The sequence below is a fragment of the Meriones unguiculatus genome, chromosome 16, assembly GCF_030254825.1.
Source record: "Meriones unguiculatus strain TT.TT164.6M chromosome 16, Bangor_MerUng_6.1, whole genome shotgun sequence".
Lineage (NCBI taxonomy): Eukaryota > Metazoa > Chordata > Mammalia > Rodentia > Muridae > Meriones > Meriones unguiculatus.
Window position 1 is genome coordinate 24039354 of NC_083363.1, and position 21956 is coordinate 24061309.

General features: G+C 47.0%; 1 protein-coding gene across 1 annotated transcript in view; it reads left to right on the forward strand.

Annotated features, from left to right (window-relative positions):
• The first annotated feature begins 293 nt into the window (after nucleotides 1–293).
• LOC110555902 (core histone macro-H2A.2) overlaps nucleotides 294–21956 on the forward strand; it is a 41432-nt gene continuing 19769 nt past the window's right edge. Inside the window, exons 1-2 of the mRNA XM_021649391.2 lie at nucleotides 294–949; nucleotides 19369–19599. Of these exons, the coding sequence (XP_021505066.1) occupies nucleotides 19428–19599 (172 nt within the window). The 5' untranslated portion in view covers nucleotides 294–949; nucleotides 19369–19427. The remainder of the gene's footprint in view (nucleotides 950–19368; nucleotides 19600–21956) is intronic.

Consider the following 21956-nt stretch of genomic DNA (forward strand, 5'->3'; position numbering starts at 1 on the left):
CATTTGAGTTAATGCTTATGGCGACTGGCTCTGGAGTCACGTGCCCTCGGCAAGCGTCAGAGTATAAAAGACATGCTCGGTTTTCGCCAAGAACCAAGCAACTACACACGCCCAGTGTCACCTGATATTGTCCCACCACTCGGCCATCACAATGAATTTTCTGGAAACTAATAAAAACTGCTCCTTCAGACACTATCTTTGTGCCAACCCCAATACCCGTTGGGAGACAGCAAATTAAGGCAACCTAATTTTAAAAGGATGCCAGGGCGGCCGGTCTTCATCCACCAAGACACACATCTGTGCCTCCACCACCACACGGCAGATTCTCGTCTTCGTTTATGAATAGCAGACAGGCACGAGTATAAATACTCGGTTCCTGTGGCCGCCGTGCGCGACACAGTAATGTGTTTTGTAATATTTTCAGGTCAGGGCTGCATTCAAGGTGGCCTTTCTGCGTTCCCCTCTCACCCCATAGCCGGCGGATGGATGCCCACACCTCTTTCTCCCAGCAAAGGTGGGTCGAGCTAACGGGAGCCCGTGCCTGGCGACCGCAAGGCCTCCGTGCAGGGCTCTAGGGAAGGGGAGTCCTCGCCGCCAACGGCTCCGCGAGGCGCAGGCCGGGTGGTTCCACTGCAGAAGGACAATAGCTCATCAAGCCCCACGAAAGCCCCCGGACCCGTCGCGGAGCCTGGGCTGGCGGGGGATGAGGCTGAGCGACTCCTCCTAGAGGTGGTTATGTGGAGAAGGAGCAATCCCTTCTCCCTCCTCCTCCTCCCCCCGCTACTATCCGCGGCCCGGAGAACTGCCGCTTGCCGCCATTGACACGCACAGATACAACCCCAAGAAAGGCAGCGTCCTGTCCGGCACCGGCGGCACGCGGGCCGGACCTGCGGCCGGGATTGGCGCGCACTAGGCCACCGGGCGCCCGGAGCCCGCGGCGCAGCACCAGGTGAGCCCGCCATGCCCGTGGCATCATTGTTTCGGGGGGCGCCGGGGGTCTGGAAACAAAACCCTCTGCCCGGGCAGTGCCGGGGCCGAAGGGAGCCACGGCGCCTCCCCCCCGCAGCCCTGCGGGCGCACCCCGGTCACCGACCCACCTCTGCCACAAAAATTAATAAATCGATCTACCCAACTTGCTTCCTCGGGAGATAAAAGGGGGGTTGCTAAAGGCGCTGCGCGATGCCCGCAGCTGGCGAGGGGCCGGGGAACCCTGGGCCAGGCAGGGAGGATGCAGAAATGCGGGGTCCGGCGGCCGGGCTGGAGGTGCCGGGAGCCCTGGGCTTCGAGGATGCGGAGCTCGGGGAGCAGGAGAGGGAGGTGGGAGGCACCCGGGCGCCGAAGGGACCGGGCGGGGACTCAGGCTCGCCAGGGCCGAGGGCGCGCGACCGGGGCCTCCGGGGTGCGGAGCTGGGCGCGGGCTGACAATGGAGGAGGACGCGGAGGCGCCTGGGAGGCGCGGGCGAGGAGCCGGGATGCTGCGGGCGCCGCCGCGGAGGAGGGAGCGGGGCCGAGCACTCCCCTCGGGTTCCCTTTCCGGGGCGCTCCGTGCTTCCACCACCAAATGGCGGCCCCTGAGCGGCTCGCCCTCCCGGTCCCAGCTGCTTAATTTGCGCGGGAAAATAGCAACAATAATATTAATAATATCAAGAAGAGAGAAAGCATAGTCAAGTCAGGAAAGGCTGCACGGCTGCCGCGGGGGGCGAACCAGCCCTGCCTCCCCAGAGCGCCATCCAGGTGCACCGCGTCCCAGCCCCGTAGCCCACGGATCGCTCCTCAGGGTGTCTTTCCACGCCTTTCCTCATGGGGGCGCCCTCAGCTCCTGCCCTCTTTGTTCCTCTCAACAATGGTCAAAGGGGCAGCGTAACCCCCACCCATCCACCCACCCAAGGACAATTGAGCCTCCTTCTCCAGGAGCTAAGCATTACTCATTGTGCCTGAGAGTGAAATGGGCCACTGGTGGGCCCAATTTAGGCCTGGCCATTGCAGCAGGCATCTGTAGTTCTCTTGGGTGACAGCAAAAGGGACGGGGGATAAAGGCTGAAAACCGAAGTGTGGATTCCCCGCGCCTTGGGGGACTCAGTGGGAATCAGGCTTGGCAGCCCAGACTGGAAAGCAGTTCCCCGGGTGGGCCGGCAATCCTAGCTTCAGGCGAATTCACAAGAGACCACACACCCCAGGAGCCCCAGGGCAGTCAGTCCTGTCCCTGACAGCGCTCTTGGTTAGTTGTGAGTTTATGTTGAATACAGTTGCCTCCTCGCTAGGCTGCAATCGCTACTTAAAATTGTTCAGAGAGGGAAAGGAAACCTTATTCAGAGCAAAATGTCTTCGCTTATGTCGTCCCAAAACAAATTAAGCCATGCACAATCCCCAGGGCTCAATCTACTAGACTGAACGTTGTCTGTCACCACAGGGAACTCTCAAAAGTAAACGCTCAGAGCTCCAGGACCGGCCCACTGTGCCTTTGAATTTTCCAAAATATCGAAATGAACTAAAATATTGGAATCCCTCTGTAGGAAATTGTATCTTAATAAAAATAATTCACACCAGCAAAATCTCTTTCCTGCCTTCAAATTCCCTCCTAAAATACTCTTGCTCTCCTTCGTTTGCCCCACCCTAACAGTCATTCTCAATAAGTCATTCTACTTATTCTTAGCCTTTAGATGTGATTTACAGTTTCTGCTATTTCAGAAGTCCATAAAGAGAACTTACTTACCTCCGTGGATCCAGAAAGACTCTGACCCTATTCCATCTTCTGCCTTGATGTCAGGGCTGTGGGGTGCCTATAGTGTGCTGTGCCACAGCGGGCGGGACCCCCCTACTGATGATAGCCTGAGACAGCCAAGCCCTGTTTTCTTTACCTCCTGCCAGGAAAGCAGGCAGCTTTAAATGGAAGATATCAATACCCACGGAGGGGCCATGCAAAACCTGAATTCTCTTAAGAATGTGTTTTGTTCGTAAGGAATAACCTCAAAGTTAGTTGCAGTCTTGGAAAGAGCCTTTGAAAAGTGTGTGTTTGTAGAGATGAGCAAAAGACACATGGCCAGGGATCAGACAGCCAGCCTTCACTGATCATAGGCTCTTAAAACGAATCCAGGCAGAGAGAGCAACACACATTGGAGGAAGTCAGGGTCTCATTCTCAGTGAGCATTTTAGCACAGGCCTGGGAGATGCTAAAATAAAAATGTAGGCAATGCAGGAAAAATGTGTTATCACTTATGATCCTGGGAAATCAGGATCTATGCCTACAGGTGTGTGTGTGTGTGTGTGTGTGTGTGTGTGTGTGTGTGTTGATAGAGACAATATGGATGGCAGTTAGGCGGTGTCTTTTAAATTTTATTACTTTCACAAGTGTGTGTGTGTGTGTGTGTTTACATTTGAGTGTGTGAATGGGCATGCATGTGCCACAGTGCCCATATAAAGGTCAGAGGACAATTCCAGGGGTCAGTCCAGACCTTGTTTGAGAAAAGGTCTCTTTGTTTTGTTTTGAGACAGGGTTTCTCTGTGTAGCCGTGGCTGTCCTGGAACTCAGTCTATAGACCAGGCTGGCCTCAAACTCACAGAGATCCACCTGCTTCTGCCTCCCTGAGTGCTGGTGTTACAGGTGTGTGCCACTGTGCCTGGCTCTCTTTGCCTGCATAGGCCAGGCAAACTAGTCCTTGGTGGTCTGGCGATTCTGACTGTGCCTGCCATTTCTCTGAAGGGCTGCTGAGATTGCAGATACTCTTCCTACTCACCAGACTTCGATATGGGTTCAGAGATTTGAACTGAGGTCCTCATACTGGCATGGCAAGAGCTTTTACCCGAGGAGCCATCTCCCTTTACCTGAGTGTGGCACTATTAAATATATAATATGCACATGCTGTAAAGTAGCAGTTCGTTTCTTCTCCTGACACTGTTATCTTTATTTGTGTGTGAGTGGCATGGGCGTGGAGGTCAGAGGGCAACTTTCTGGAGTTGTTTCTCTCCTTCCACTCTGTGGGTCCTGAGGCCCAAACTCACATTCTCGGGCTTGACGGCAAACACCTTTAGCTCTAAGCTAGCTAGTGCTCCATTTCTTGTTCTATATCGCACTGAAGCAGACACGTATGTGTGTGTGTGAGGATGTTCATGGCAGAGCTGAGGTAGTGTCATCTTTGAAAACACCTTAACAGCCAATAGTAAGAAATGCTACATAATCCCCTACCACGCATCTACGTTCAGGAATACAAGACAGCAGTTATAAAGAATAAAGCCAATGTATATATGCAGAGAAAGATCGTCAAGGCATGCTATTAATAAAGAAAGAAAAAAGCAAACTGCAGAGATGCAAAAAGAAACTATAGAACGCTAAAAATTAAAATACAATATGATTGGGTACAAAGTGGAAGGAAGCTATTCAAAGGACTGTGAAGAGCTTTGGTTCACAGCTACTGCGGCTGTTGTGACCTTTGACATCAGACAATCTGTGGATTGCTTGCACAGTTAGATTTGGAAATGACAGAAGACCGCCAGTATGAAAGACTACAAAATGCTGCAGTTCTTAAAGGACAAAGAGGATTTCAGACTGGAAGGGAAGAACTGGCCTAGGCTTTCTAGAGAAAGTGTGGGGTTGGGTGGAAGCAGATGAGTGACAAGGCAAGAGGTGCTCCCTCACCTCCTTCTCCATCTCCAACAGGATTTTACGTGACCTCCTAGCGAGGCTGAGTTAGGCCTGTCCCACCAGCTTCCCATTGAGAACACTCTCAATGGTTCTCATCACAATGATGCTGCCAACAGATCAGTGTGAAATTCAGGAGCAAGAGGCAAGTAAGAGAGGAGAAAAGTGTAGGAGGTGTTTGTTTTGTTTCATGACAGGATGTCAGGTTTCCCAGGCTGTCCTTGAACTCTCTGTAGAGCCAAGAATGATCTTGAGCCCTGGATCGCACTGCTTCTGCCTACTAGGCCCTGGGTTGCATGCATGCACCCCACACCCAGTTTCCGCAGTACTGAGACTCAACCCCAGAGCTTCATGTTGCTAGGAAAGCATGCTACCAGCTGAGCCACGTCTCCTGCCTGGGAGTCCAGTAACAGCACTGCAAGGTCGTGTTTCCAGCCCAGCTGGAAGGCAGGGAGTTTCTCTTGGGAATTAAAATTCAGGGGAAGATGGGTATTTGAAAAGATATTTCATTTCACAAAATACAAAGGAAGCCTAGACATGCTTTTGTAAAAGGTTAAAAATTATCCATACTGTGTTTCAGCATGGGGGTGGGGTCAGAAGACCATTTTCAAGACCCAGTTATCCTGAGCTTCTGCTTCCTTCATATGGGTGCTGGGACTAGAACTCAGGTCTTTGGGCTTTGCAACAGTCACCCTCCCCCACCTAGCCACCTTGCTGGCTTTAAAACTGTTTTTGAAGCAAAAAAAAAAAAAAAAAAGTTTTGAATAATTCACTCATTGAAGGAATATGTATTTAACTGTGTCCCTAGCACTGTACAAAGGTTGTAAGGGGTGACATTTGCAACAGAGTGAAGAAGAAAGGGATCCAGGAACTGGAGAGTGGGGAGTTTCAGGGGAGTTCCAGGTGACACAGAAAATGTCTTTTCCTGACGCCTGAAAGTTGTCATCTGACCACCACACAAAGACTGTGGCATGCACCAATACACACACACACACACACACACACACACACTCGAAATCATAAGTATAATTTAAAATTTTTGGTAATGGTTTCTTTTGGAGAAACAAATCATGTTGAGGGCCAGTGAGTTAGCTCAGTGGTAAAGGAACTTTCTAGCAAATCTGATGACCTGACTGATCCCAGTGGTGCAACAGGAGACCCAGGTCCTGCAGGTTATCTCTACTCCACATCATGTGCGTCATGGTACATTCGTAAATGCACACATGCACACACACACACAAATAAATAAATAGTGTAATAATTAAAATGCAGTAATTTAAAAGTTTGTGTTGCACTGCCAGCCAGGTTCTAGTCTGAGCACTCGATATGAATAAATTCATTTAGTTCTGACCACGGCACCGCATTGAAGTGGTGTTGCTGCCCCTGCCCTTCAGAAAGCAAAGCAAAGGCTGAGGAGGTGCCAAGGGACGCCATCCCAGGAAGCCTGCCAGCTCTCTTTATTCATGTATTAATAAAAAAGAAAAAGAAAAGGGAGGGAGTGCTCCCAGCATTCCAGTGATTCTGTGTTGATTTATGCAGATTTTTTGAAGTATGAAAATCTTTATTTATAAAACTTATTTGCATCAATGCCAGGAAACCCCTCCCGTGCTGTGACAAATGAAAGATAAAGAGACTGTGATGTTGCCACGTAGCGCGGGCTTTAAACTGTCGTGTCACAGAGTATTAAGTGAGATTAATCTGGCGTTGTCTCCGAAGCCCTCACTGTTCGTTTATCCATCTCAGCATCGATCATACTTTGTCCGATTTATTTGACTGGCATTGCCAATTTGGACCTTGAATGGAGTAAGTAATTCAAGTCAAAATTCCCAGGCTTTGACGTAAATAGGTACCAGACGTACACACAGACCACCGGCCTGGGGACAGCACCAGCTAATTCCTCGATGTCACAAGAGTCACTAAGTTGCTCTTTCTGTTTATTTTAGATTTGTCTCTTACATTTATGTATGTGTGTGCATGTGCCAGTTTGCACACGCCACTGCACATGTGGGTTTGCAGAGGACATACTTACAGAGGACAGCTTTCAGGAATCAGTTCCCTCCTTCCTCCACGTGTGTCCCAGGGATCACACGCAGGTCGTCAGGTTATCCACAACCTTTGCTGCTCAATCAAGCATGGCACCCAGTACCCTTACTCACTGAGCCATCTTGCCAGCCTCAGCCAAATGACAACATTCAGTCTGTCTCAAGATTTGAGGGTTACTTGAGATGCCATTCTAGGGAAATTGTTCATATGCCTAAATTTGGTTGTTTCATGAGAATTAGGCAGACACATAACAAGGTCAAATCTGATTCTCCTGCTCTCCAGGCCTGTGCTTGCTGTGCCCTCCTGTGAGGGATGTATGCACAGAACGATGTAATGTATATTTTCCACAACCCTTGATGTTCAATAAAGCATAAAATTAAGTAGTGATGGTGGCCTACAGAAAGGTCAAGCCCAATAGTCTCTACAATAGACGACATAAATGTTTAGGTCAGAGGATAATTCAGTGTGTTCCCCATCAGCACAGGAAAGTTGCAAATTGATTGTTCTTGCAGAATTTCAATCAAGAGACAATCAATTCAAGTATTCCCCTGCCCACCATCAGCTGGACTCTGTGCACGTATGCGCCTGTGATTACACATGTTTGTAGGTGTGCGTGTGTATGTATATGTGGAGGCCAAAAGCTGACCACTTTTTTTTTAACATTTATTGGGGGGGGGTGTAGGTTAGAGGTCAGAGGACAACTTGCAGGATTTTTCTCCTTCCATCATGTAGGCTCAAGGGATGGGACTCGGGTCATCAGGCTCCATGTAAAGTGCCTTTACTAGCCTCATGGCTCTTGTTTTGTTTTATTGTTTTGTTTTGAGACAAGATCTCTCTATGCAGTCCTGCCTGACCTGGGACTCTCTTTGTAAACCAGGCTGTTCTTGAACTCAGCGAGATCTGATTATGCCATGCCTGGCCCACCACCTGGTTTTTTTTTTTTAAAGAAAAGGTCTTTCATTGACCTTGTTGCTCTCTAATTTGGCTATGCAGGGTGGCCAGTGAGCCCCAAGGATTCTCCTGTACCTTGGAACCTCCCCATGCTGGAATTACAGAGGCATACCACCGCATCTGACTTTTTACATGGGCAGTCTCTGACCGACAAGGTTTATCGTCCTGGTGGGTGGAGACCAACTGTTCTGGTGCTCAGTGAGGTCAATTGCTCTTTTCTGTGATTATCGAAAGCACCCTAACAGTGACTTGAAAAGAAAGCTCCCTTGGTGTGACTGGCTTTTCCTGGCGTCAGCCATTGTAACTGGTGAGGGTCTGGCAGGATCCTGTGTCGGGTGTCTCTGTGGAACATCCTTCGGGAGAAAGCCTCAGAGGCCAGTAGTTGCAGTGTGTTCTCAGGTAGAATGCCACAGAAGCCCAGAGCAGGTGTGCGGGCACCTGACTCTCCTCCCAGCCAGGACAGTGCTCTCCCATCTTGTTCCCTTATGAAAGCTCCTGTAAGCTTTTGCTCAAGCCAAAGAGAAGTTTTGAGGAATCTACTGATTTGCTTGAGGGCCATCCCACAGCTGGTCAGTGAGAAACAGTCCCTTGTGTCTCCCTGAGACCACAGAGGGAATGGTATGATAAGAACAGCAGAACTTCGCTGTGTAGGGGTGCCAGCATTTAGGGGCTATGGGGGCTGGGGGCCACACATCCTAATCTGCAAACACTACCTGCCGACAACACAAAATTCTTCATAGAAAGAAAAGCCCTGCCCCTCCAGAGGGAAGGAAAAGAGAATAGGGAGGTGTGAGTATGAAAGAGGAGGGGGCTCCAGAGCTGCTGTCTGTGTTCAGCTCAGACTATTGATGTGAGCGCAGACCATCAGGGGTCTGTGAAAAAACCTCGGTTGGGTCAGGTAGCCCCAGCTACCTGGGTTCCTTACTCCAATCCATTGAGGAGCTCATCTTGGCTCAGACAACACCAGTCCCCTTCCTGGAAAAACCCAAAGGATGCTGCTTGCAAGAAACCCTGTTACTAATTGGATTTATCAGATTTTGAGAAAATGGGACAGTTAGGCCACATTTCCATTTGCCCATCCTTAAAGAGCAAAAAGGCAAGCAGAGGCTAGGCTAATCACACTGAGGGCTTTTGTTTGTTTGGCTTGGTTTTTCTCTTCCATCAATAAGTAGATTCATGGCTAGATGGGCAAAGGCGCTTCCCTGGACAAGCCTGATGACCTGAGCTGCAGGAACCCATGGGAAAGTTAGAAGAGAAAGGACTCTATACACTTTCCCTCTAGACTTCCACATACACCATGGCATATGCCCCAGCACGTGCTCACTAAGCAAATAAATCTGAGCATTTTTAGCTCAGATTTTAAGAAGAATAAATTTATTAGTCATCTTCCATCCAACTAGTACCATTAGGGGCCAAATGTATTTATATTAAAACAGCATATGGCTTGCTAGAAGAAGAATCAAATAACACAGCAACAACGTTTGCTTTTCTCTTGTTTAAGAAAACCATAACTTGGGTTCATCAAAGAGAAGAAAACGTGTTAAAAGTCAGCGTGTGCAGCTAGGAAGACGGCTCAGGCAGTAAAGTACTGACCATGCAAGGACAAGGGCCCGAGTCGAATCCCCAGAATCCACATTAAAAAGTCAGGTTTGGGACTGGAGAGATGGCTCAGCAGTTAAGCGCTTGCTGCTCTTCCAGAGGACATGGGTTTGATTCCCAGCACGTGGCAGCTCACAACTGTCTGTAATCCCAGTTCTGGGGATCTGACGCCCTCTTCTGACGTCCACGGGCCCTGCATGCACGTGTTGCATAGACATGCATGTAGAACAAACACCCTAACCCCTAAACTAAAGACACAATGGAAACCAACAAAGCAGTTGGTTCGGTGGCGCATATTTGTAATCCTTGTGCTTGGGCGGTGGAGACAAGTGGACCCCTGTGGCATGCTGGCCAGCCAGCCTTCTCAGATAGGTGAGCCCTGGGCCAGGAGACCGTGTGTCTCAAAACCAAGTGACAAAAACCAAGACAAGATCTTGACGAGTGACTCTAAAGTGACCTCTGGTTTTCACATGTATCTGTGCACACATACCCACACACTTGCAAGCATACGCACCTGCACACGCGTGCGCGCGCGCGCACACACACACACACAAGTCACAGTGTCCCTCAACTCCTGAAGAAGTCCTAAATTCATTCACATGGTCTCTGTCAGCCTCTGGGATGACCCGGCTGGCCTGCGTTCGCAGCCTCTGACTTACAAAGAGCACGTGAGCTTCCCAATCCAAGGCATGAGTGGAAATGCGTGGTTTAAAAAGGCAGTGATTTGCTTTCCAGTAGTATAATTTAAATCAATTGGATTAATGCTTGGTTTTTGTGTTCGTGGTTGCTTAATTTGGTTAACTCGATCCTCCTGTCTCTTTGATAAAACTGCATTTGGTGCTGTTCTTTACATGATAAATTGTTACTGTATTTTAATGTATGTGATGGTGAAATTATTGACTGTTCTCTGTCACTCAGAGATGGCCCTGGAAGAAAATGGTATGGAAAGTATTGCTTGTGCAGTAATGGCTTGCCCTCGGAGTTCCTAAATGGGAGTGTAACAGACCTAGTGATTTAGCTAGTATCACTGAAAATGGGCTTTCCAGCTCCAGAATAATGCTAACAAACTATTATTATCTTAATACAGTACTCAGGGTAAGACACCAAAATATGTTAGAATTCTATTAAGTGAGAAGCTGTCAAGAGGCCCGGTTTCCTATTTCATACGCTTTAAAATACAGTTCTGCATGTAGCTAGTATATTTCTATTGAATTCCTTTATGTTCTATTTAGTCCTATTTTATCTCATTTGCTTCTCCCAAAGGACAGTTCGGAACTGACAGAGAAAGCTACTTCATGGTGGCATCAGCTTCATTTTTTCATAAATATTTACAATCTACAATATTGTGGAGCACAATACTATAGAGGAGGGAGATGCCACAGGTACGAACAGAATTTTTATAGCCCGCTGATCCACTGGGACCATGCTGGAAGTTTCGTGTTTGAAAATGTTTCAAAAAACAGTATTTGAAGTTTTAAAAATTCATTTCCATTATTAAAAAGCAGTACAGCCTCTTATTTCTTGGTTTCAGATAACACAGGTGAATGTTTGATTGGTATAGATCTGAAGCAAAGGATCTCAAAAGAATTCTTTAAACAGTCTTTTTGCAAGATGGTATAGGCACACGAACAGACATGATCTGGGACACAATGGCTACAGTGATTGCACCCAGCCCTCACCCTCCTCTAGCCTGCCTCCAATCTTACAATACTCCAGCTGAGAATGTAGCTCATCAGTGTAGCATTTGCCTATCATTGCTAAGTGCCTGGGTTCTGCACACACACACACACATACACACACACACACACACACACAGCAAAATCCTGTCTCAAAAAGAAGCAAAATAAGAGGGTTGAAGAGATGGCTCAGTGGTTAAGAGCACTGACTTCTCTTCCAGCACCCACATGGCAACTGTCTGTGACTCCAGTTCTAGGGGATCCGGCATCCTCTTCTGTAAGTACCATACACATGGCACACAGACACACGTGTAGCCAAAACCCATGTGCTTAAAAACAATTTTGTGTTGTTGTTTAAAGAAGTAATACAGATAGAAAGATAGATAAATAACTTTTGGGATAAGTGTAACTGTTTTGGGACAAGTGTAACTGTTGTTTTTCCAGACAGGGTTTCTCTGTGTAACGTTGTCTGTCCTAGAACTTGTTCTGTAGACAAAGCTGGCCTCAAACTTATAAATATCAGCCTGCCTCTGCCTCCCAATTAATTAAAGGAACTAATTTATTAGGATCCTCCACAGTGATTACACAAGCCTTATTGAGGCACAAGTGAGGTCAGTGTTGATGAAAGGAGCATGTGTGTTAAGTAAGGCATCTTTAAAACAGAAGCCCACACGTAACAAAGCCACAGGGCTGGCATGTGCTCAGTGGTACAGTGCTGGCTTGGCACCCCTGGGCCCCTGGCTGCCATCCTTAGCACTTTGGATAAGGCATAACTATAGGTGTCTGTCTCCTTAGTTATGTGTTATAGGGTTATGTTCCAACAGCCCTACAGTGAGTTGAAGATAGCCCACGCTGGAAAGCACCCTAAGTCACCTGCATTCCCCAGAGCCCGGGTCAGCAGCATAGTACACCATGCGGTACTGGTTCCTTTGCCCCCACGGTGACCCCATGGCTTAGCTCACCACAGCCCAGCAACACAAGGGAAGTGTCAGACTGCATGTAAGATTCAAATTCCAAATTGAAAGTACACGTCTACCAAATGGTCCTCCTGCAGAGCCACTGTAACCAAGCCTGTCTATACATGTTTAAGCTGGTGGGTGATGAGCCTGATCAGAAACCCAAGACTTCCATGGCTCTCAGGAGCCCCAGTGAGGGTGCTATGCCAGAAGAAACACACCTGTTTGCTCCACTTAGTAAGTGGTTGAGTCCAAAGAATGTAATAAGCATGTATGCCCTAACCACAACCAGTGGTGGACAAGCCACGTGCAACCTGTCTCACTGCACACGCTGGACTGGACCCCGCTAGCCTCATTTTCTTTCTGTGTTAACCTTCACCTGCCAGTTTTAATAAAGCAGTGGCTCCCAACCTTCCCAATGCTGTGACCCTTTAATAATGTTCCTCATGTTATGGTGACCCCCCAATCATAAAACCACTTCATAACTGTAATTTTGCTACTGTTAGGAATCATAATGTAAATGTCTGATGTGCAGGATATCTGATTTGCAACCATTGTGGGGGAGGGGCACGACCCACATGTCGAGAACCATTTATTTACAGTGACAGTCAAGAACCTCACGTTGCCGCAATCAAGTTTCATCAAAATGAAGACACTTGGGGCCTGAGATGTGGCTCAGTCAGTAACATCCTTGCCTTCCCAAGCTGAGCTGTGACCCCAGCACTCCATGGCAGTATATATGCCTGTAATCCCAGACCTCCTGGAGACAGGAGGATCCCTGAGGTTCGTCCACCAGCCAGTCTGGCCTTATCAATGAGCTCCAGGTTCAGTGAGAGGCCCTGTCTCAAAAAAAAAAAAAAAAAAAAATATATATATATATATATATATATAGTAGAGATCAGTCAAGGAAGATACCCAATATTGACCTCTGTTCTCCACGCACACACTTGTACACAAATGAATACACACATACACACACACACACACACACACACAGAGGAAGGAAGGAAGGAAGGAAGGAAGGAAGGAAGGAAGGAAGGAAGGAAGGAGAGGAAGAGGAAGAGGAAGAGGAAGAGGAAGAGAAAGAGAAAGAGAAAGAGAAAGAGAAAGAGAAAGAGAAAGAAAAAAAAATCATCTGAAGACCTGAGCCATCGTGAGCTGGTAGTGGTTGGGCTCACCAGAGACCAAACACTCCCCAGCTTCCTGGGAGTGGTGCTAGGGGCTCGCCAATGAGCTGAGGGAGGGGCGTTTTCAGGATACTTACTACCTTTATTATGGCACAGTGGAAAACATTTAGGGACAGGAAGGTATAAATTCGTCAACATCTATACAGTTTCCTGTTCAATAACAAATAGCCAATAAATTCTGTGTCTTGTTAATACCATGATGACACAGATTGTATTTGATGAGTCTAGACATAGCAAAACTTTTCAAAACAGAGGTTCACCATGAAGTCCATGAATTACAGTAGTTACTAGACCAGGCCAGTGAGAGTCTATTATGTGAGGGAGAGCTACAATTTATTAGTTGTCCTGAATTGTCTACCAAATCTAACAAGTACCATTATGGACCCAAAACCAGACCTCAGAATAAGAGATTCCCAGCTCTGCTTCCTGGCACGCCCCAGGGAGGTTCTTTAAGAGTCTGGCAGGTATTTCCTGGTTCCCCATGGGTGTGCTTACAACTGTCCTGGTTAAAGGGCCATTGTGGTGACAGTCCATGCCCCTGGCTCTGCAGGTATGGCCCAACCAGATGTGTTGCAGGTCAGGACTTTCTTAAAGTTCACTAAGGGATCCATGTGCAGCCTCCAGGGAACCCTGGGAGGTCCAAATCATTTCACACCAAGATCTATCCACAGTGTCTTCTTCAAACATGTAAACAAACAGAATAGATTGTCATCATTAAGCTATGCCTGATGGGAGCCAAATTGTTTGAGCGTAAACATTAACTATTAGTCAGATGGAAATGGATCTTCCCACTGACGGTTCTTTCTCTTTAGCTCATCGATTCTCAGCCTTCCTAACGCTGCCACCCTTTGATACAGTTCCTCATGCTGTGGTGATCCCCCCCCATCCATAAAAGTATTTTTGTTGCTACTTCATAACTATTCCCTTTGCTCCTCTTATGAATTGTAATGTAATTATCTGTATTTTCCGATAGTCTTTGGGGGTTCACCACCCACAGGTTGAGAACGGATGCCTTAGACAGTAGCCCCGCCCCAGACTTAACTTCACAAGCTGTGGGTGCAAGCTCACTGGGGTGCAGGGGCTTTCCCAGTGGACAGGGGGTGGCAGGCTTCCTTTCCTGGTGGATTTGGGACCCTGCCAGCTCTCAGCAGCCCTCCTCACGTCACCTCTGGGTTCTAGCAATGGGCAGGGTGTCTCAGCCCTGGCAAATTGCAACTGCAGGTGAGCACCTCCTGTCTGAGGAGATATGCTCCTGTGAGGTGGTCCTCTCACAGACAGACCTCCCCTGCCCTGCCTCCCCATCTCTGTGTGAGGCGAGCCTGGAGCTGCAGAAGGAAGTCTTGCACTTAGGAGCCCTCTGCAGGCTACCGCCGTGCAAACCATGCAGCTTCCCTGTGACATCGCACCTTCCTTTGCCTTACCCGGGAAATTTGTCTTGAGTATTTTAAGCATCCGTAAAGTTACCCAAAAGTCACTTGCTTTTCTGCCATTACCTCATTTCTAATTTTAGGGCAAGGCCTGGCTTGTCTCGATTTCTGCTGGGCAGTCCTCAGTAGCATTGTCTTACCAGCGTAACTTTTCTGGTTTGTGTTAGAAAGTGTGTGTGGAGGGTTCTGTCCGTTTGGCACACAGTATATCCACAGGACATGTTTTACCCTATGGTGGGCCTTTCAGGTGGTTTCCTTGGCAACCAGACTTACTAACCCTTGGGGGCAGGGCACGGGGCTCATGTAACAGTGACCGGAAAAGCGTAAAATTGGCTTAGTGCATTCATTGTGCACCCTTGTAAACCTGAACTGACCCCGAATTGATTGAGGGGCTACAGTTTTGCTTGGTTTTGTTTGTGGGTTTGTTTGAAGGGTTGGTTTGTTTGAGACAGAGTCTCACATAACCCAGGCCAGCTTGAACTCCGTCTAATTATGAATGAAACTGGACTTAAATTGCTGATCCTCCTGCTTCCACCTCAGGCACACAGGTGCACCCCTCCACCATCAGCCTCTCCAAACTCTTTAGAACCGACTTCATCTAGAGATTACGATCCTTGACCAAAACAATTTGAAAGTGTGTTTTAGAAAAACTAGATTGTGGAAGAGAAAGACCATGAAGCTCACAATCCATCTCCTGCTCCCACCCCTCTGCCAGGAGCCATGCATATTTGAGCACCACCTGCTGACTTCACACATGCACAGTGAGATGACAGTTAACATTGCCTTGAGTCCCCTGGCTCCTAGGACAGAGCTACTGACAGCTGGTGCCCCCTGCATTTCCTCCCCCTCAACTTGTTTGATGTTCACACTTCCCATCTACAGTTCTGGCTTCCACCGGGACAGAGCGCACTCACAAGACATGTATGAGGTCAGCAGCTTCAGACAGCACAGACACAGAAATCATAGACATTTTCAACACTCAACATCATCTTATTCCTATCAGGGGTGATAGTCTAGGGCCATTTGTGCTTGCATTCCACTGAGGAATGCCTATTTACTTTAGTGGGAAAGCAATAATGACTTGTGTTTTAAAATAATGTAGGTAAACTATGTAATAAAATACCCCAAACCCACTTCATTCACCTCAGGGATGGTGTGCGCTGAGAACACTGTTTGAGTTGAGCATAATGGCACATGCTGGAGCAAGGGAATCATGAGTTTGAGGTCAGCCTGGCCTTCATAGGAAGTTCCAGCCCAGCCTGTGGGGTGTGTGTGTGTGTGGTGCCCATTGGAGGCCAGAAGAGGATGTTGGGTCCCCTGAAATTGGAGTTGTACATGGTTGTTAGCTGCTCTAACTGCTAGAAGTTGGGCCTATAAATGGGAGAGCAATCAGTGCTCTTAACCTCTGATACACTGCTCCAACCTCCAGTTAAAACAGAAGTGGGTGTGGTGGTTCTCAGCTATAATCCTAGCATTTGGAAAACTGAGGCAGGAGGATTACCTCAAGTTCAAGGCCAGCCTGAGCTACACAGTGAATTCTAGGCCAGGTTAGACTTCATGGTAAGATCTGTTTTACCAGCTGGAGAAATTGCTCAGAGCTTAAGAGCACTGACTATTCTTCCAAAAGTCCTGACCAATCAGGATGAGAGGTGTGGCCTTCACTGCTGATCAGTTGCAAGACCACATAAAATTGAACATGACAAAGGAGACCAATAAGCCAAAGGAAGAACCAATAAACCAAAGGAAATAACCATCTGTAATAAGATTTGGCGCCCTCTTCTGGTGGGTAGGCACACATGCACTACAAAATACTGTATAAATAATAAATAAATAAATCTTTAAAAAATATCTGGTTTACAAAACAAAACAAACAAAAGGCCAAATTCTATAGATTAAATTTTTTTTACAATTTCATACATGTATAAAATGGATTGTGGTCATAGTTACCCCATTAGCCTATCTCATACCTGTTGGCCTAAATTTTTTATGAAACCTACTTTATTTAGGGTTTTTAAATGCTTCTACCTCCCTTCCAACCCCCCAACACCGGGTAGGAGGGAGAGAAGGTTAGTGGGGACAGGGGGTGGAGTTCTCTCTGCTACTTCCCACTGGATAGGGTCTTAGGATTCTGTTGGGAGCAAAACCAATATCAGTCGTCCAGAAATCCGGAAGTCCAGGTAACCAGCAAATCAACAAGCAGCAAATACAGCAGCAGGACGAACCAGCAGCAAACAGTCCTCCTCCAAGCAGCTGTACCTTCTTCCTCTGGGCTGTCATAGTTACACCCCTCAAAGCCCTCAGAATTCAACTAATTCCACCCGGCAAAGACCATCACGCTGCACACGGGACGCTTAACAGGTGTGGGCAAACTAAATTCCCCAACTTGGAATTTAACAGAAACGTGTTTACATATCATAAACCAAAACATCCACAGCACATACCCCCTCCCATTTCTCTAAACCCCCTCCTCCTTCCTACACATAAAATAAATGAACAAACAATATTCCTACACATAAAATAAGAATAAGAATAAAAAGAAAAGAAAGGAAGAGAGGGAGGAAGAAAATGCTCAGTTAGGACTGAGCAGTCTTAATTCCATGTCAATGTTTAAAACACGTCAACCATAACAGACTTTAGGATACTACAGGAAACTAAAGCCTACAAGATGACACCATGTATAAAGGAAGGTGCCATTACACCTCATGACCTGAGTTCAACTGTCCTCTGTGGAGTGACATTCATGCAAGCTCCCCATCCTCCACACACACACTAATACATATACATACACACATGCATATACATATATACATATACATGCATAAAAGTGTAGCTACACATATATTATCTTAGTTTGGGTTATTATTGCTATGATAAAACACTATGACCAAAAGCAAGTTGGGAATAAAATGGTTAATTTTGCGTATACTTGAGCATTCATAGTCCATCCATGAAGAAAGTCAGGACAGGAACTCAAACAGGGCAGCATCCTAAACGCAGGGACTGATACAGAGGCCATGGAGGGGTGCAGCTTTCTGGCCTGCACAGTCTGCTTTCTTATAGAACACAGGACCACCAGCCTAGGGATGGCACTACCCACCGTGGGCTGGGCCCTCCCCCATAATCACTAATTAAGAAAATGCTCTATAGGCTTTCCCATACTCCAATCTTATGGAGGCATTTTCTCAACTGGATTCCTTCTCAGATTATTCTAGCCTGTGTCAACCTGACATAAAATTATCCAGCACACACAAACACTCACATATATACATGTATACATACACACATACACACGGATACTAACAAACACCCATATACACATACACACATACAAAGTAAATGAAAAGAAAATGGCCTGTTGCAGGTTCAGGAACCCTAGTTGTGTGTCTCCCAGCAGCTGAGCAGTCCATTTTATTTTGACTTTCTCATTTCTGCCAACAAGGGAATGCTGTCACCCTGGATCGGAGCGCTTTGACTCATTCCCTAGAAATGTCTGTGGCTTTACTCTGCTCCTGTTTATCCTGTGCAATTTACTTACTCTGAATTATATTACCCCATAATTGTATATTGTAAGACTTTGTTATACATATTATAATGTATATGTGTAAGTTAGAAATACTATATGATTTTTTTTTTCAGTCACAATATTCCCTTACCTGAAAGATCGAGATAAGCCCAGCTGTGTTCATGAAGCCCTAATCTACATAGTAAATTCAGGATAGCCAGAGCAACATAGACCCTGTCTCAAAACAACTACAGCAAGACTGTTCAGGAAGCTATGGTTGTTTGCTCTTCACTCAAAAGATGGCTTCTAGAAGGGACAGTAAATCATTGATGAATTATGCAGAATCCACCTCTCTGGGCTGACTTCAAATGTCTCCCCCAAACCATCCTGGATTCCCTCAAGGAACAGAGGTCTAGGTTGTGCTGTGGCTTTCTGTGTGCTGTCTGATTGCTAGGCAACAGCATAGTACTTTAACACTGCCCTTTCTTACAGAGTGATACATACACTGGGGTTAGGTTGTAGCTCCACTGATGGAGTGTTTGCCTAGTATGAATGGAGGTCTGGGTTTGATCCCCAGCACCACATGAACTTGCCATGGTTGTGCATGACTGTAATCCCAGCACACAGGAGGTGGAGGCAGGAAAAACAGAGGTTCAATCAAGGTCATCCTCAACTGCATATTAAGTTCTAGGCCAGCCTGGGCTACCTGAGACCCTGGCCAAAAAGAAAGAAAGAAAGACTGCATGCATTATTAGAGAAGCTGAAAAGTGGTTCCTTTTGAGGAACAGGCTTATTTACATAACTGAAAGCTGTGGCCCGCCATGGTGACACAAGCTCTTAGTCCCAGCCCTGAGAAAACAGGGGCAGGTGGATCTCTGTGAGTTCAAGTCCAGCTTGGTCTACATAGTGAATGCCAGGCCAGCCAAGACTACAGAGTGAGACTGTCTTTAAACAAAACAGCAAAAGTGAACTATGGAGCCAGTGCTAGCCTGTAATTTCAGCACTTAGGAAGTGAAGGCAACAGGACAAGGAATTCACAGCCAATCTCGAGTATATGAGGATCTGTATTTAAAAAAAAAAAAAAAGATTTTTTTTTTTTTTTAATCACATCTGTAAAATCCCTTTTCATACAGAGCATCCACAGGGTCTGGGGACAAGGAAATGATGTCATGGCCATCACTGCACAGCTGGGTGTGGGAGTGTAACTTTCCCTTCTAGCAACAGCTTCATTTGGCCTCTGCTGCCTGGGGCTGCCCCGTAGGGAGGGAGGTTTGTGAGGGGGCTGCAGATGCCCTTCAGAGGCCCTGCCCAGCTCTTACGTTGGCAGCTAAGGTTCAGCTGCCTCCCCTGGTGTTTCAGCCAGCCTCAATCCTGCCTTCTTTCCTTTCTAGTGTTGCATAAGTGCCAGGAGGCCATTTTGTCAGCAAGCTGAGAGGAAAACTGAGGCAAGATGTCAGGCCGGAGTGGGAAGAAGAAAATGTCCAAGCTGTCCCGGTCAGCCAGGGCTGGTGTCATCTTTCCAGTAGGGCGGTTGATGCGGTACCTGAAGAAAGGGACATTCAAGTACAGGATCAGCGTCGGAGCGCCCGTTTACATGGCTGCTGTCATTGAGTACCTGGCAGGTAACTCCAGAATATAGGAGGCCCCACAGCCACTTTCCCACCCTTTGGAGCCCTTCACATTTGGGTAGGATGCTGTGGATCTCCCAGTAACTGGCTCAAAAATACTGCGGGTGATGACAAGGCTTTTCCTGGCCTGCTTGGCCAAGGTTGGCATCTAAAGGCCTTGGGGAAGGAGAAAGGGCACTGGAGAGTTGCTCCATATAGGACAGAGAGCTCACATTTAAACTGTTCTTCTAGACCTGCCCAGCAATGTGAGGCTGGCATTAGCAGATGCCACATATGACGTATCTAAGCTGTCAGAGCGTGCAATGTGCCTCGGATTGCTCACCGGATCCCTGGGGGTAGTTGTAGGGCTTCTGTTTGGTTGATTTTGTTTGGGTACATTTAAAGGAGGAAGGCTGGAGAGATGTCCAGTTGGTAAAGTGCTTGGCATACAATCATGGGAACCTGACTTTGATCCCCAGAACTTGTGTAAAAACTGGGTACCACACCACAACCCTTGAAATCCTGGCACTAGAGAAGTGTAAACAGGTGTGTCCTTGGGGCTTGCTCACTAGCCAGCCTTTCCAGTCAGCAAGTCCCAGGTCCTAGTGAGAGAGCCTGACTCAAAAATGAGGTGGCTAGCCCCTGAGGAAAAACACCTGAGATTGGCCTTTGATTCCCCCAGACACAGTCACACAGGTAGACACACACACGCACACACACACACACACACACACACGCTGAAGAACACAGTCTTAGATCATCATGTTTGTGTGGTGGGCACTCTTCCTACTGAGCCATATCCCCAGCCCAGAGAAGACTGGCTTGTTTGGTTTTGAACCATGGTCTCACTCTTTTGCCCAGCCTGGCCTGGAACTCACCATAAGGTAACTCACACTTACCTTATACTCAGTTGGATCCTCCTCCTCAGCCTCCGGAGTGCTGGGATCACAGGTGTGTGCCCCTTTGCCCAGTAGGCGGGATACTCTGTGCACTTCTTAATTCTGCTTGACGTTTAAATTGTTCTCAGGTGTTAAACAGAAACCAAACAATGTTATGGGTGCATTTAAGAAATACACATGCAGCTGGGTATGGTGGTACATGTTTAAAATCCCAACTTCAGGAGGCAGAGGCCAGCGGAACTCTGCGAGTTCCAGGCCAGGACAACAAGGGCTACACAGAGAAACATTGTCTCAAAAACAAACAAACAAACAAATAAACAAAACAAATCTATGCAAGTAATGTAGATAACTAAATGGGATTAGTCCCCTGTTGGGTCATTTTATTCTCTAGTAACAATATCTCTAACAACCTTGTAGTTTGTCAGTTCCCCCTCCTATGCACCAAGGTTAAGTGCAAATCTCTGACACACCTTTAATCTCAGCACGCTAAGCACTCTCAAGGCAGAGGCAGAAGGATTGCTAGGAGTTTGAGGCTAGCCTGCTCCACATAGTGAGTTGCAGGCCAGCCAGGGCTATATATAATTTTCAAGAGAAAAGGAAGCTGAGCGTCAGCCAGAAGCCACAGGCCAGAAAAATCTAATATGGCATCAGTTTCAAAATATTTGTCCCATCTGTCCAACAGGTGTGTTCATACTTCTTAAATTACAGTGCCCCAATCATTCAGAAAATGAGGTCACAGGGCTGATGAAGTAGCTTAGTAAATGCAAGCATGAGGACTTGAGTTAGTATCCCAATACCCGTGCAAAAGCCATGCACAGCCTGTAACCCCACACTGGAAGGGAGGGAGACAGGCAGATCTTTGAGGCTCACTGGCCAGCCAGTCTAGCCAAAACAGCAAGCTCCCACTTTAGTGAGAGACTCTCAAAAAGTATGCTGGAGAAAAAGAGAGGGTTACCCCTTGCCTCAACCTGTGGCATGCTTGAGAATGTATACATGGGTGCTCACACACACACACACACACACACACACGAACACACTATGGTCACTGTGTCAGTAAGCTTGCTAGCCATTGCTGAGTGTTCCAGGAAAGGCATGAGAAGAATTTGTGGTTCTTTAGCACTTTCCATTCTGGAAATGCCATATAAATATTGAATTCTGATGTTTGTTTTATTCTAATGTTTGTGTTAATCATCACATCTGCCCGGCTAATACAGCATTCTTTAGCCAAGTTTCAACTGTTGCCGTCAAGTTTCTGGATGATGGCAACTTTATGGACTATTCTATTTGATATTAGGCTGACTGAGAAGTAGCCCGAATGTTTATGCTGTAACAGCAGATGCAGTCAAAACACAGAGACTGTCTGCACACAGCCACGTAGAACATTTGTGCAAACACATATGCACTCTTTCCTCCCTCCTCAATGAGACCTGTTGGCCCACTGCTTCCAGCTTTCAGTAAAGAACTTTCTCTTTA